The sequence below is a fragment of the Rhyacophila brunnea genome, unplaced genomic scaffold, assembly GCF_057557595.1.
Source record: "Rhyacophila brunnea isolate RB1 unplaced genomic scaffold, BYU_Rbru_1.0 scaffold_21, whole genome shotgun sequence".
Lineage (NCBI taxonomy): Eukaryota > Metazoa > Arthropoda > Insecta > Trichoptera > Rhyacophilidae > Rhyacophila > Rhyacophila brunnea.
The window spans coordinates 21,912,959-21,929,524 of NW_028232871.1; the positions used below are offsets into that span (position 1 = coordinate 21,912,959).

Consider the following 16,566-nt stretch of genomic DNA (forward strand, 5'->3'; position numbering starts at 1 on the left):
AATTTTTAGCTAATAATAGTAATTTTACTATTATAGTACTTTTACAATAGATAGTAGGTATACGGTATAATATTATACAATAAACAGAATTAGTACATTGTTTCATTATCTGTCAACACCGTTGTCAAATGTCAAAAACAAAAATAAAAACTTAAAACTGACAGTTGCATAGAATTTCAAACATGAATTTAATAAAAAAGAATAATTCGATTGTCTTTCTGTAATTTCACTAAAATAATTAAAACTACAATTTCTTTGTAAATAATTTACTTTATCTTGTTATAATAAAATTTTGGTTATTATAGAAGCAACTTAACCCAAGCTGTAATTTTCAGTTTAAAGTTATTGTATGTAATATGGCATCAATTATTGTCACTGGTATATTGAATGATAACATGTGCAGAGCTTGCATGAGGCAAAGGTGTTTGTTTGTTGATATGTTCAATGCTGCACATCAAGACGATCCATGTGAATACGCACTTACTTTTGCTGAAATGTTTGGCTTAATATGCGCACCCATAAAGGTAAAGATAACGACAGTAAAGAATTTGTTGAATATGTATTGTACAGTTTAGATATGTGGTATCGTGGCAACCGGTACCTACAATTTTCCGAGTTGATTGAAGTTGTATTATTTATATTTCTTCCTTAAGCCTCAATTACCTTGAGCTTCTTTACGAACTGTTTATTGGCGAATTTACAATCTGCCTGTAAAGTCGCCCAGTGTAATCATCGAATAAGCTAATAAGCAGGTTGTAAACACTCTACCGAGAAAAGTTGAAAGCCGGTCAACTTTACACGCTACACGCCGGCGTGTGGGCCTACTGCGTCTGCGCAGTACCAACCTCCCGGTAAAAAAACGAATTACGTTCTGTCAAAATAGTCACTGGCTTGTGGCTTCTCAACGAATGGAAAGTTTTGTGTGTAATCATCAAATCGCAGTAGCTGAATCGCCCGCTTTTGAATTCGCCAATAAACAGCTCGTAAAGAAGCTCAATGTAATTGAGGCTTCAGTCTGTCGCCGTCTTAGAATGTCTTGCCCTAAGCAACGCACAACCTGTCAACCGGCGCAGTATGTCACCGCCAGTAGGGTCGGTTAACAATAATCAGTAGATACCTACGTATTAAAAAATATATTATAACAGTTTTTAATACAACTGAATTCCACAATTTTCATTCCTTCATATAGATGTTCTCTAAAATTTTCTTCCCAAGTAGAATTCACTCTTGTTCCATAATAACTGCAATATCTAAACCTAAACATGCTCAACTTTCCAAATATGCACTCCATTTCTTAAATAAATTAAACATTACTTTTAGCCTATCACCCAAAACGTTTCAAGATGTATGTACTATTTGTGTGAGCTTTTCCTGATTCCCGCAGAGCCCCTGACAGATCTCGACAATGTTCCCGCAGACCCGGATGGGAATCACTGGTCCAGATAACCAAGGTTCTACTGTAGATGGATGTTTTTTGCTTTTATTAATACAACCTTATATATGGGAACAAATTGTTGAACATGGTCTGCCCAGTTAAGAGTCTCAGTAGTTTTAGGTAGTTGAGGAGTTCATCATCATACCTGATTCTCCACAACCCAACCTCACTCAAGGGTCCTTACACCTGCTGCAAAATCTTTCTCTCAAATGTGTCTTATGCGTCAATTACATTGAGCTACTTTACGAGCTGTTTGTTGGCGAATTTAAAAGCGGACGATTCAGCTACTGCGATTGTGATGATGACACACAAAACTTTCCATTCGCTGAGAAGCCAACAAGCTAGCGACTATTTTGACAGAATGTTTTCGTTTTTTATCGGGAGGTCGCTACTACGCTCTACTGCGCAGACGCAGTAGGCCCACACGCCGGCGTATAGCATGTAAAGTTGACCGGCTTTTAACTTTTCTCGGTAGAGTGTTAACAATCTGCTTGTTAGCTTGTTCGATGATGACACTGGGCGACTTTACAGTCAGATTGTAAATTCGATTTAAAGACGCATTATCAGTTCAACTGCTTTTACAGTTGAGTGTCCATAACTCGCTTTAAAGGCTGACCAAATTAGGTTTGAAAATCACCTAATCTAAATTATTTACTTTGAAGATCTCCAAAGACGACGCTTTACCCCTGAAACTTTGTTATACATGCAAGGCAAAATTACAAAGCGCTTTTGACTTTCGCAACAAGTGTCAAGAGGTAGATAATACGTTGCGAACCACTTTGTCTATGGAAAATTATCCACCAATAAACAATATTAAAGATATAAGACAGGATTTCAAAGATGAATTTAAAGACTGTGGAAATTTAATAGATCCTCTATTAGTAATAGTAGACAATGATGAAGATAATATTATGATCTCTGAAGACAATACAATCGATACTAATATAGAATTAGTTTGCGAATATTGCAGAAAAGATTTCGAACAATTGGATGCATTAATGGATCATTTAAAAAGAGATCATAATTTGATATTCAAATGTCTTATATGTTTAAAGCTGTTTCTTAATAACAATCAACTAAATGAACATATTACTAATGTCCACGACGATGTGACAGAAATATTTAAATGCTTCAAATGCCCCAAAAAGTTTATAAGCAGAGATCTTCTAGCAAGACACGACATTACACACATGTTAAACGCGAATAGTAACAATAAAAATCTGGATGTTAAATTCCGTTGCAGTGAATGCGACGCAGAATTTGATGAAAAATTTACACTTTTCACTCACATGAAGATACATGCAAAAAAAGCTAAGAAAGTCGATACTTGCAAAATTTGCAATAAGACAATGTTGGCGCACAGCCTGCGGCGGCATTTGGCGACCCATTCTGCTGATAAGCCGTTCAAGTGTAATAAATGTGATTCACAATTCACCAGGCGTGAATTCCTTGTTGATCATATTCAAGTACGCCACATCAAAGTCAATCGCGGTGCCCCCTGTGTACAAATGTCGTTTCTGCAATGAAGGTACTAATTTATTTTTATCCAGTAACAACATAATGTAATACATATTATATAACACATAATAATATATGCATGTATCTGTGGTATTCAGGTTAAACCAAAGAATTTCGACTATCTATATAGAAGTCTTATTTCTATTATGACATTTGAATGCGTTGAACGAATGAAGTAAGGTTAAGTTGGTAAATTGCACTGATATTAACATCACTAAGGTGGCAATTTCCAAACGCAAGCAATGGCTCCCACTTTTTAATATGCATTGTTTTTACGTTATTTATTTACTGGCGAGCCAATTTTGCAGGACTTTTCAACTAAATACGGCTCTCAAATTATTGGCTGCTTATCTTATTCATCGTGACAGATTGGCTTTTCATACGCCCTACAAATTGTCAAATAAATGATATATATATTATTAGAAGTTTGATGTTCTCTTTAAAATTTAAATGAACCTGCTTTTGTAGCTACCCTAATCTTATTTTAAATTAAATGCTTATTTTGCTTCACCTTCGTATTATGTTTAGGCTACATCTATAATAAAAAGGTTTTCTTCAACATCTTCGGTTAGAATATTTTTATTTAGTAAAAATTTACTTTACTGCATATGACGTATCTATTTACATAAACTGATAAGTCACACCTTTGGTCAGTCTAACAAAAAATACATATGTCATATCGACCGTGTTTATGAAAAAGGGCGTAACCCACACAGAACAAATTTTACAGGAGAGGCAAAAAACGTTTTTTGAATGATTTTGGTTTAACATTAATAAAAAATAGGCAGAGACATTGGGTGCATGGTGATTGATGATTTGGTGTAATTTCTTTCCGATATTATAATAATTAAATAAGTTATTACAGAAAAATCATTAAAATTGAGGTTAAATGCTTTTTTCCTATAATTAAAACTTAATTAAAACTCAATTAAAACCTGAATTTAGATAATAAATCGGCATTTGCGGCTACTTCTTTTTTACAGAACGTGTATTTAGTTATAGTATTATAGTATATTATTATATATTATATTATAGTATACATTGTTAATATCTAATAAAAGCACTTTTCGAAAAATCGAGGGTTACGCCCTTTTTCCTAAACACAGTCGATATTCAATGTGTAATTTCACACAATTTCTATAATCCAAAAAATCTCAAAAAAACTTAACCTACTGAACCCGATTATATATTTAAAAATTACCAACACATGAGAGAAAACATGAAAATGTGTAAGATAGAGTGGGACAGGGAGAAGACATTAAACATACACACGTATAACTGCAAATTTTCCAATTCCAAATCAGAGGATATGTTTATTTTAAGGTGATGTCTCTAGGTAAAGTTGTTATCGAAAAATAGCTAGAAAAGTTTATTAATCGGTAAATATATATTCAAAAGTAATGAGAAAAATAAAATAAAAAATTAAGAAGTATCGTAGAGTTCTATATACCAAAAATACGTGTCAAATTCGGTACATTTCTATCGGGTGGTAAGAATGAATGACATAAGATTTATTATCAAAATTACGATAAAAATGTACGTAAATCTATTACCTAGGGAAACGCTAAACGGAAATTGGAATTTATTATATCCTTATATCTTTTTTTTCAAATTTAAAAAACATCGATTTAGAGGTTAGAAAGCATGCAATTAAAATCGAAATATCTCGGTTTAGACGCAATTAATCGCGAAAAACGTTTAGCGTTTCTATTAAAAATATTATTTTTTAGGCCAGTTATTTAAATTTAATCTTGTATTTTTGTATATTAACGAATCGATTGTAAATAAAATGGATATTTGACAAGACTTGATCGACATGTGCTGCTAACGCGGAAATAAATCGAACCATTTTTGAAACAATACCTACATAGATTAAAAAATACACACACACATACATTGAAAATAAAGGTTCGTCAGGTACGCTCTGTCAATAGGTATGCGCTCTCTCAATAATATTTTCTGTTTGCGATATTGGAGCATGTCACAATGGACGACCATATATCAACCTCCACTTTTTGAAGTAGTGTTGTGTAATTATTTCAGATATTTATTACTGTTTTGACGTACCTACCTTTTATAAAGCGATTTTAAAATAAATATAGTTTCAAAATAATATAAAGAAAGCATACGAGTGAAAATGCCTAAGATACTTCTGACACACATCAAATTTAATCTTTGTCTAGTGACTGTACAATTTATCCCTATTTATGTTAAGTGTTTAAAATGTTATAAGTAAAAAAAAAACGTCTATTCACGTGGTAGTCGCGAAAATTATGAACAATATACAATGTTAAAAATAATAAGAATTGTTAAAATTTCTAGTCTCAATATTATTCAAAGACAAATTTAATTAACCCGATCAAAACAGCCTCGACAAACTTCCACTTCACTAACTTTTGTTCTATATGTTTATCCTGGATACAGCGGCAAACACATTTTGAAAATAGCCGATATACTGGATTATTTGTTAGTTTGGGTTAGTTTAGGTTAAATTAAGTTAGATTAGGTTAGGTTCTTTTTCTTTGACCATATCCGATCCTAATAGGATCATATGGGCCTCCACAGAGTAGAGGTTTGTATTAACAGATTTTGTTTTTACGAGAAATGGATGTCAGCCACTTGCTCAACCTATTAGGTCCATACCCTGACTCACACACAAATTGAAAAACAATATGTGTACTTGCCAGACCCAGGATTCGAACCTGGGACCCACGGCATGATAGTCCAACGCTTATGCCGCGCGGCCACCGTTAGGTAATCCTAACAAATAATCTAGTATATCGGTTATTTTCAAAATGTGTTTGCCGCTGTATCCAGGATAACCGACTTGTACCCTAACTTTAATTACATACATACTATTGTACTATATTTGGGCCATCGAACGTTCATTCCTGTCTACGGCCTTAAAATTATTATCTACATGCCTATTATAACTGTCTGTCGTCCAAAAAGTGGAGGTTGATAATTTAGTATTCTAAAAATAGTAAAGATATACGCTATGCTAGGGCTACGCTAGGGTAAACAATTCAGTGAATGAACACATAAGAGATGAATTTGAATTCAAATAAATTAAATTAAAACAACGATTAAATTAACTAAGAAAATTATAACAATAGGTAGGTACAATAAATTGTGTATAACCGTAGTATTACTAATTTTATGCCGTGATGCTTTGATAGTTGGACTTTTCATAATATTTGGATCACTATTTAGTTGCTCATTTATCTGCCACATCATAAAGCCGTAAATATTGATTTTTTTACGAAGCAATCATAAATACAAAAAATTAAGATCTACTTTTCAATCATAGTAGATACCTAGAAATATGGTATAGGTGTTGATAATTTTTAATTATTTATTCGAGATCTTCAGGGAATTACAAAAGTCCACACCTAGAAACCACTGGGCCAAAAAGGTTTCTTTTTATATCTCCAAATCCATTTCACTTACATAACATAGGTAAAATAAATATAACTATCTTTTATTTTATCTTGCATTTTCGTTAAAATCGACATTAGATTTTTTCAAAGAAATAACGTTCTGTCTTTATCTTGGAATATTATGTAATCAGTGGTGCACTTACCTCAAATTCTAAATTTTTTTCTTATGTTTTACAATTTTTTTTAAATTTGTCACTTATTTTGTCCTTGGGTTTGCTTATCAAGATTTGTTCGCATGTTTATTTACGTTTTTTCTTACCTCCAACTTCTTTTTTATTCAATTCGTTGCGTGTCTTACTTTATTTTTATCTCGGATATAGTTAGTTAGTTAATACAAACCTTCTACTCTCTGGAGGCCCATATGATCCCATTACGATCGGACATGGTTGAAACGAAACGAATTGGGATGTCTTTATATCGACTATGTCATAATTATTATAACTACAGTTGAACTCGGTTATTACAATCTCGGACATAGCGAGATCTCGGATGTAATGAGGAAACAATCGTTGACATTTGGTATATGATTTTCTCCTTACATTTTTTTCACTGTTATAACGAGAAACTTATTGGATATACCGAGCTAAAATACTGTTAATGTGTTGATCGTTTAAAAACATTTCGACCCTAAGCAATAAAATCCGATCGGACAAGATGCCGCCGGGGACAGATTACGTTTATGACACTAGTTAAGTGTCTAATTGTTGTTTTCGCCGACAATAAAAATACCTATTCTCTGATATAACGAGTACCGCTTATAACGAGCAAATTCAGCCGGTCCAACCTTCCTCGTAATAACCAAGTACGACTGTATATTCCTTATTTTGTTTAATAATATTTCGAATGGCATTTGTTTTGCTATTCATTTAATATCCTTCTTTTATTCCACCTCTAGAAATTCGATGTAATTGTCAATTGTTCAAGATTAAACTCAATGTTATAAACATTTGAACTTAAATGTTCATTTACTACTATAAATAAACTTTACTGTAGAAAAATATTTATATTAGTATTGACAACGTAAAAAAATCTGGTTCATTGACTGGACAGCTTACCCTTTATTGCCAGTATAAAAAAACTACGGTAAACAAAATGAAAAAATCATAAACACTTTAAATCAAATCAAATAATGTCTATTGATGACATGTAGTCAGAATTGTAAATATTTTATGGGGTAAATATTAATTGTAAATATTTTTACATAGGTAGATAAATATATAATAAATTTAAATGCATTTTTATCAAGCTTATGATTTTTAATATGTGGCGACACTCAATATTTTATTTTAGACTTTATTGCCATCTGGTTACGATCGACCAAAGTTTTTAGTAATCATTTTTAGAAAATCATGGTAAGACGCATTTAGATGGCGTTGAAGTCACATTTCATCGTGAATTGAGCCAAAGGCTTCACCTTAATCGGGTTGTGAAAGAAAATAAATCATATTCTCATAATAGTTTGACAGATGCCTTGAGTGCAGTAATAACATATCAAGTGAATAGAAAATCAGGAAATTAGTGTATTATCCCTCGATAATCCACTTAACCTACTGTAACCTTAGGCAATATACACAATCAATCAAAAAAATAGAAACATGGATGAGGAAGAACCAACAGATAAACGTCGCCGTTTGACAAATGAACGGGTTCAGCGATGGTGTGCTCGGCAAAATCAGGAGACTCTACAAACACTCCGCCAAGCTGATGCAGCAGCTGACGTTAAAACCAACAAAACAACCGCCTGACATATACAAATATTTCATTTAATTCTAACATTAAATTATGGCATATCAGCTTTGAAAATCAGATGCCTCATATGCTACGATTTTTCATGATCGACGCTACATACTGCAACTGATTTTTAATTTCTACTAATTGATTTATGTTTTACTTTTTCATTTCAGTTTTTGAGATGAGAAAATTGTTGCGGACCCATTTGATAAATCACAGCGGAGATATGCCCCATCTTTGTCCACAGTGTGGCAAAACATTTATGGATAAATTTGTCTTAACGGATCACCTGACCACCCACTCTCAACTGAAACCTTTCAACTGCCATCTGTGCCCAAAACAATTTAGGAGTAAACGTTAGAATATAATATACTACTTAATATAACAATACCCTCCATGGAGCAGAATTTATCATGCTCTATGAGTGGTTTACGGGTTCAATTTCCATAACTAAGCGCACATGAATGATTAGTCGTAGCATGTTTTTTTTCCATGTCCGATCCTAAGTATTTATGGGCCACGGATTTGTATTAACAGATTTTTTTGTTCTGCGAGAAATGGATGTTGGCCACTTGCTCAACCTAATAGGTTTGTACTCTGGGTCCAAACACACATTGAAAAATAACATGTGAATTTTGCACGTTTTTTGAATTTTTTAACATGAGATTATTAACCGATTAAAAAATCAGTTGATAGAAAAATGTTTCATGCAGTACAATCATCGTCCAAATAATTAATCATTCATGCGCGCTTAGTCTAAGAATCTCAGAATTAAAAATATATTAGTACCTACATATTATATACAGTAGTATGATAGTTTTGTTTACCTCTGTTCCCTGGTAACCAACAGGAATGTCATAAGTATTGATACCAGATGGAAGTCTCCCACAGGAGACTATCTCAAAGGGCGGACCGAACCATCAACTTTCCCAGAACACCACAGCCTACGTCCACTATTCGCGGTTCTCGGCCGAGCAGAGCCCGGCTCGAAATCAAAAATCCAAATTCGTCAAAATCCCGCCAAAACAGACGTGGCCTACCGATAGCGCCGCCACCGGTCAATTTGTCGATAAAACAGGGAGGTTCGCGACCGAGAGCGGGATGACACCGAATCTGACGGTTGAACATGCGCGAAAAGCTTCTTCTTCGATTGGCCGCCGGACAGCGAGCATCGTCTCTGCTCGCCTCGGACACGAAGCCAAGATACATCTCCCGCCAAAAGGACCGCGTCGGCAGACTTCTCAAGCATCTCCAGGAAACAAAGGACCCCATCGGCAGCACGCCAAGCCGCAAGCCCCGATCCTATCTCCCATCGGACAGTGAGCATCGCCTCGGATGCGAAGCCCCAGCAGCCAAGCCCGCGACACCACGTCTGCAGCCCAAGCAACAAGTAGCCCAGCCCGCGACACCACGTCTGCAGCCCGCCAAATCGCAAATACGATAAAAATAAACCAGCCTTGACAACATACACCGTGCGTTTCTGTCCCCCACCCCCGCTTTGGCCTTGACGTTATCACGGCCTGCCATCTACGCTTAAGAGCGCGCGGAAGGCCGGTGATAGTATAGTAAGTGAGAAGTTATAGCACCGACTTTTTGAACTACAAACAAGCGACATTCATGCTGTTCATTTCTAAATAAGTTGCATACAACATCAGATGTGTTTTTCAACCAAAAGTGTTGCAATCATGCTGTGTGCCGTCCTACATTAAGTTACATGGAATTTGTAAATGCCAATAAAATCACATCGACAAATTCAATGTGTTGCAGTCAAGACTAATGTGTATGTGCGACGTGGCTTAAGTACAGGGGTCCTCAAATTCGTTATCCGAGTCCTCGCAGTTACAAATTTGCAGGAAACTGCAATAAAAGTATAATCACACATAAAAAACACATGCGCAATAACTCACAGTCGTCCACTGTCACTTTCAATCCCACACTAATATGCTATTTCTGTCTTGCTAACATGTATTTTTCTTTTCTAAACGTGTCCCGATTAAACCGATTTACTAGGTAATTTTGATCCCCGTTTTAAGCGGATCCGCATTAAGAGATATTTCTTCAGTCCCAATTAAGGAATCCAATCCCGAGCCAAAATTCTGATCCCGGGATTTCAGGATTACAATTTGACAATCCCGGGATCCCGGGATTGGCAATTTTTTCCATTGTTTATATAAAATTTTTATATTTACAAATAACATTGATAAAATCAACCAAAAATAAATCTAGTATAATTCATTCTATTTAAGACATTTATTGTTAATATTGTGTACGTTCAATCTTGGAAATACACAAGTTTAATGGAGTAAATAATATTGTAATATAAATAATAATGTGAATTTAATATGAGATTGCTGTTTCTGATAGTAAAGATATAATGAATGGATTAGCGAGATTTAAAATAGTAAAGCAAATAATCATGGTGTACTTATGGCCTTTCCGCTTCATAAATCTAATTAGTCAACCAAATATGAAATTGCCGTAAAACGTATGATATCATGGTGGAATTACTTTGTTAAAAGTGCGAAACATTGTTTTTTTCCAATCTTTCTCATTTTTAATAATTTATGTGAAAAAATAAAATGAATCGGCTACCTACACATGGGTATAAATCAAACTTCATTCAAACTCAGTTTATTTCTAATGTAGTTATTTTTTATTACAAGTATTTTTTCTGTTATATTTTCGCTTTTATTTTATTTTCCATACAAATTGATAAAAAAAATCAATCCTGAAATCCCGGGATTATGTTTATCAATCCCGGGATTCATAGGTATCGAAAATAGCCCAGGATTCGGGATCCCGGGATTGGAATCTCTAGTCCCAATTATCCTGGGATAATGAGGACCCCTTGTATGTTAAAAAAGCTTCAACTTAGCTAACAGTGAACGTTGCTCAAAGTATAAAAGGGGGTACATGATAGTTTACTGCATGACCGAGAAGAGTGAAGAGAGTTAGGGGAGGCCTTCATCCAGTAGTGGATCGATCCCGGCTGATGATGATATAACTATAAATAATATTTTTTAGAACACCCAATATGTCCCTTCAAATCCAGCCATGAATGTAATAAGTTATATTTTCATTTTCAGCTCAGCTAACTACCCATGTAAAGATACACAAAGGCACTTCTAACAAATTGACTTGTCAAATCTGCTTTCGCGGTTGTCGGAATGCGTACCGCTTGAGAGTTCACATGCGACTTCATACCAGTGTCAAACAATTCGGCTGCGATATTTGCACTTCTAGGTAATTGTGATGGTTTATTTTATTAGATTACTACTTGTACATTGCAAAAAACATGAGAAAAGCAGAGAACAGACATATTTTTAGTCCTAGAAGTCACACTTAATAGTCCAATTCACAGTAAACATGCCTGACTGACTTGGAACACACCTGTAAGTCAGTCATTCATCAGCCAACATTGTGCATGATGTGAAACAATCTGAAGGCAGAAGCGAGTCAATCGGACGCAATCTAGGATCAAGAAGTGGAATAGAGTAACCTGTATGGTGAAGTGGATGCATTTACAGGGGTAGTCATTCACTCGGATAGAAGTGCATGGTCGGGGAAGAGACCTTTCTAATCAGGATGAATCGTGAAATGTAATTTGATGAAAAAACTGCTGTACACATTTAAGTGATTATTCTTATTTGTAATGCTTTTTTTTGCTTTATTCAGGGGGTGAGAATAAGAGGTATAGGGGAAGAATATCACAAATACATGCAAATCACACATTGTGAGAAATCCGTATCCGAATTTCTGTGAAAAAAAATTTTTCCTATCAGTTGTCATTCGAATGATACTGCGTAAAATAAAGGTCGACAAAGTTCTGATTTTATTCTGTTGTGGTTTCAGGTTTTACTCCGATGAGCAGTTGAATAAGCATCGAAAATTACACTCAGGCGAGATGTCATACAGCTGCGAGCACTGCGAGGAAACTTTCCCCAATTATAAAAGAATGCTCGCCCATAGTATGAAAGCGCATCTTGGTGTAAATATTTATGAGTAAGTAATTTGGTAATTCTAACTGTTTTTAAATAGATCTTACAAATTAGGCACTTCATGTCCCAAATATTGTTTAACTACTGCACCGGGAAGACAAAATATGTTGTCATGCCAAGAAAGCAATTATATTAATTAATGTGACAGCATATTTATTTCATTAAGCGACATACTAACAGATGGGTCGAGTTATCGCACAATATTTTTGCTTCTCATATAAAATGCACATTTAAGCACTAAATTGCATGATTCATCATCATGGAACACAATAATTAATGGGAACTGCCTTACCCAACCGGGTGTGGTATAACAGGGTACAGATTTTTAGTGTAGATAAATATGAGGTAAACTGTTAAAGTATATTATTTTATTGTCATGTCCATGCGAGAGATGCGCTTAAATGCGTTGGCCACCATAATGCGCCACGTTTTTTGCTTCAAACATATTATCATCAATGTTGTTGCGGACATGTTCCGAAGTTTCCTCGGCGCCACATTGACAATTTGAATGATTATTGGATTATTCCCACTTATTCATATTGTGCTTGGTCCTATTTACTCAATTCATTGTCCTCAAAACTGCAAAATACTGCACGCCCCCAGGTGACAGTTTCTCGTCGGGCGCCATTGACAAGGACTGAATCTGTAATGTACGAGGGTGGGTCAATAAGTCCTTAGAAAAGCCGACAGGTGGCGCGACTAGTACTGTAAGCGGTTTGTTTTCATGCAGCGGCACTACCGATTCAGTATGCTGCGAAGTTTCAATCAGATTGGTCGGGTTGTTGTGTGTTTCTCGTACATTTAAAAAAAAAATTTGCTTGTTTACAATAATGGAGAAAATTGAGTTTAGAGCTGTTATTAAACATTTTAATATACAAGGGTTAACAGCAAAGGAAATAAAAAATGAGTTGGATTTAGTTCACGGCACATCTGCTCCTTCACTTGCAACTATTTATAACTGGTTAAATGAATTTAAACGTGGTCGTACATCAACAAAGGATGAACCACGCTCAGGACGTCCTGTAGAGGTGACTACACCAGAAATGATCAATAAAATCCACGATATGGTGTTAAGTGACCGAAGATTAAAGTTGAGTGAGATAATTGAGGTTACAGGGATCTCAAAAGGTAGCGTCATTTCTATTTTACATGACAAATTGGGCATGAAAAAAATTTCTGCAAGATGGGTGCCGCGTTTGCTCACAGTCGACAATAAATGCAATAGGGTGGTGGCCTCTAAAGCCCTGTTGTCGCTCATGCAACGCAATCCGGATGAATTTTTTCATCGCTTTGTGACTGTAGATGAAACATGGATACACCACTATACTCCCGAGACGAAAGAACAGTCAAAGCAGTGGATTGCGAAAGGCGAACCATGTCCAAAGAAGGCGAAAACCGTAAAATCAGCTGGTAAGGTATGGCTACTGTATTTTGGGATGCACGTGGAATTATTTTCGTTGACTATTTGGAAAAAGGAAAAACAATAACAGGGGATTATTATGCATCTTTATTGGACCAGCTAAAAAACAAAATTGAAGAAAAACGGCCTCATTTAAACAGGAAAAAAATCCTCTTTTATCAGGACAATGCCCGTGTTCACACATGTTTACGATCAATGGCTAAAATTGAAGAATTGAAGTTCGAATTGGTCGACCACCCACCGTATTCGCCAGATTTAGCCCCCAGTGACTTTTTCCTTTTCCCAAACTTAAAAAAATGGCTAAGTGGACAACGTTTTTTTTCAAATGAAGAAGTCATCGATCGGACAAATGCTTATTTTGAGGACCTTCCGAAAACTTATTTTTCTGACGGTTTAAAAAAAATTGAGAAACGTCTAACCAAGTGTATTGAGCTCCAAGGAGATTATGTTGAGAAATAAAAAAAAATACAAAAATAAAAACTGTTTTAATGCTTTTTTCTAAGGAATTATTGACCCACCCTCGTACCATGATTTTCCATCATTCAAACTATAGCGTCCTCAGCGAACAGATAGCAGTAGTAGTAGTCTGCGAGTAGTGGCACCGGAGAATTCGCCTGATGTGTTTAAATCGAAAGCATGGATCTAATGAGTTGAGCAAATAGCTAATAACTATTTCTCAAAAACAATCCGCCAAGAATAGTCATTGTGTGGCCGCCTAGATCCACACCGGATTTTATAATAATTGTTCATTTTTACTTCTTGTAACCTAATAATTTCAGAAGGTTTTGCTAAATTACTATTTTCACTCCTAAACAGAGTATATGGGCCTCCACAAAGCGGACTTTATCTTAATAGCTTGTTTGTAAAAGGAGATTTGTTCAACAATCAGCTCCTTGCAATTGTTATGATTTGAACTCACTCACCGAAAGTTTTAAATACATATGCACTGCAAGCTCTCTACCACGGGTGTAATCGCAACCGAAATGCCATAACATCCAATGTCTCAGAATATCTTGACAACGCTATTTTTCTACGCAATTACTCAGCGGTGATTTTATTATTCTTTTCTAGATGCACTATTTGTAAAGAAAAGTTTCGCCTCCGTCGAGAATTGACACAGCATTACCCGACTCACTACGTCGATCCTGAAACCGAGGATCCTTCACTCAAGAGAGATTCCGATGATTCACTCTATGAAAATCTAGAAGTCCTCGATGAAAATTTTATAGAAGAGTGAACCGAGTGAATATTTACTTCTCCGTAACATGCATTAGCATTGGAGCACAGAGTAAGCATGAAGCATGATCACTTGTCTTGGTCCATCACCACGTCACATACCTCCCACCATTTAAGACCCGCATTGTAGCACCAGTCCAGAGTAAGGAAACGCTGACCACGATGACGAAATCCATATGACTATGTCCCACACTCTACGATTTGTATGGAACTAAATGATTCGTTACACGCTATTATAGGGCGGCTAGCTTTCCAGAAATATATCTCGGCCGTAAAGCCGTAGTAATGTTATTGTTTTGGGTAAATTACTTAATGACTCCATAATAGACTATTATTCAAAGCCTACCTTCTTAATAATTTTTAATTGTCTGAAAATAATAACTTCATTATTTTATATTCTACAAAAATACTATAATTTTCCAACGATATCTATCCGTCGGTATGTATTATAAATTGATTGTGCGCTTGCTTAACCAAACCGACACGTAAATGGCACTAAATAATCAAAAAAAGGGCTGCAAGTAATTTCGAATATCACAAATACAACGCATACATATTATGATTACACACATATTGTAAAAAAGACACACATAATCTCAAAACTAGTGTCATACTGTCACGTGACCTGAGGCTGTAAGTATTTAAGCCTAACATGCTTACAGCGATGTAATAAGTGCGTTTGATTCGATGCCAAATGTTCTCATCGTCTAAACGCTCAACTATTGTGACAGTAGAATTTTATAACCCCAGTCTGAATCGCGGTTGGGTTTTAGTGCCTGTTATCTTTTATCTTGAAATATCTATTATTAAAAGGTATAATATAAAAAAAAATGTTAAGCAAAATACTGAAGATAAACAAAATTAAAAATCAAGTTCTTTAAAGATGGCTGTCCTAGGCTTTTTTTTCAGTTATCTACCTTCAACTGGCACCCTTTGTCACTTATGCCTTGAGTAGAGTAATAATTGCGAGTAATTTTTATTATAGAATGGAACCAGTGTACTTATTTTCAATAAAGGCGTTGATATTTGTGAGTTTTTATTTTATTTCCAATTCCAACTGACGTCTTTCAAGACATCTGAGTGTCCGGACTTCACTGAAAAGTTATGGCAATCCTAAGTTTAGGCCACCCAGAAATGTGAAGAAAAATTCTCTATGGAGAGTACATGTAAGTACAAGCCAAGAGTCAATATCAGGAGGATTTGAATTTTTCTACACTTAATCTACAAACTACGGTTGAGCAAGAGGCAACTGGCGTGCTGAGCATTATCAAGTGCAAGCGTAGTTAAGAGAATCTTTGGTCTTCCATTAGATCATCTCATCTGTTAGAAGGGGACGACATAAGGGTACGATACATGTTAACGGCAAAGTTGAGATTGTTGGTTTTTTAAAAGTGCTAGAAACAAAAACGGCTATTTCCATTTTCGTAAAATCTTGGCAAGTCAACAAAAATGTATAATTTTTTTTAATGTAGGTAGGTGAGGCATATTTTATCAAACATGGTCAAGTCTTGTTTTTGCTGAAGTTCATTTTTTGATCAATTTCAGTAGGGAATTTTAATACCTATTATTCAATATAATATGTTGCAATATCAAATACTATCTAAACTGGCCAAGTCAGAGGCATCTTGTTTTCAAAACGGCCAAATCATTGAGAGCCTATCAGACTGCCGCATTTGAATCAGCTGACTGAACATCGTTCAGTATTTTGTATGGAGTTACTCTTGCTTGACGTAAAATATATTGTAGTTGAGTACATGTTTATTAAAGTATTAAAATGGAACAAAATAT

At 35.2% G+C, this 16,566-nt stretch overlaps 1 protein-coding gene across 4 annotated transcripts; it reads left to right on the forward strand.

The window, feature by feature from the left end:
- Positions 1-86: 86 nt before the first annotated feature.
- LOC147070837 (uncharacterized) lies at positions 87-15,810 on the forward strand. Of its 4 annotated transcripts, XM_085948731.1 has the most exons (7): positions 131-524; positions 1,321-1,881; positions 1,934-2,963; positions 8,298-8,480; positions 11,211-11,367; positions 11,977-12,126; positions 14,614-15,810. In XM_085948731.1, exons 3-7 carry the CDS (start codon positions 2,735-2,737, stop codon positions 14,777-14,779), a joined length of 885 nt encoding a protein of 294 aa, XP_085804857.1. In that variant the 5' UTR covers positions 131-524; positions 1,321-1,881; positions 1,934-2,734; the 3' UTR covers positions 14,780-15,810. The 4 variants fall into 4 exon arrangements, with proteins under 4 accessions (XP_085804856.1, XP_085804858.1, XP_085804857.1 ...); XM_085948730.1 differs by lacking the exon at positions 1,321-1,881 and having other exon boundaries at positions 87-524; positions 2,098-2,963; XM_085948732.1 differs by lacking the exons at positions 1,321-1,881; positions 1,934-2,963 and having other exon boundaries at positions 118-524.
- Positions 15,811-16,566: the final 756 nt, after the last annotated feature.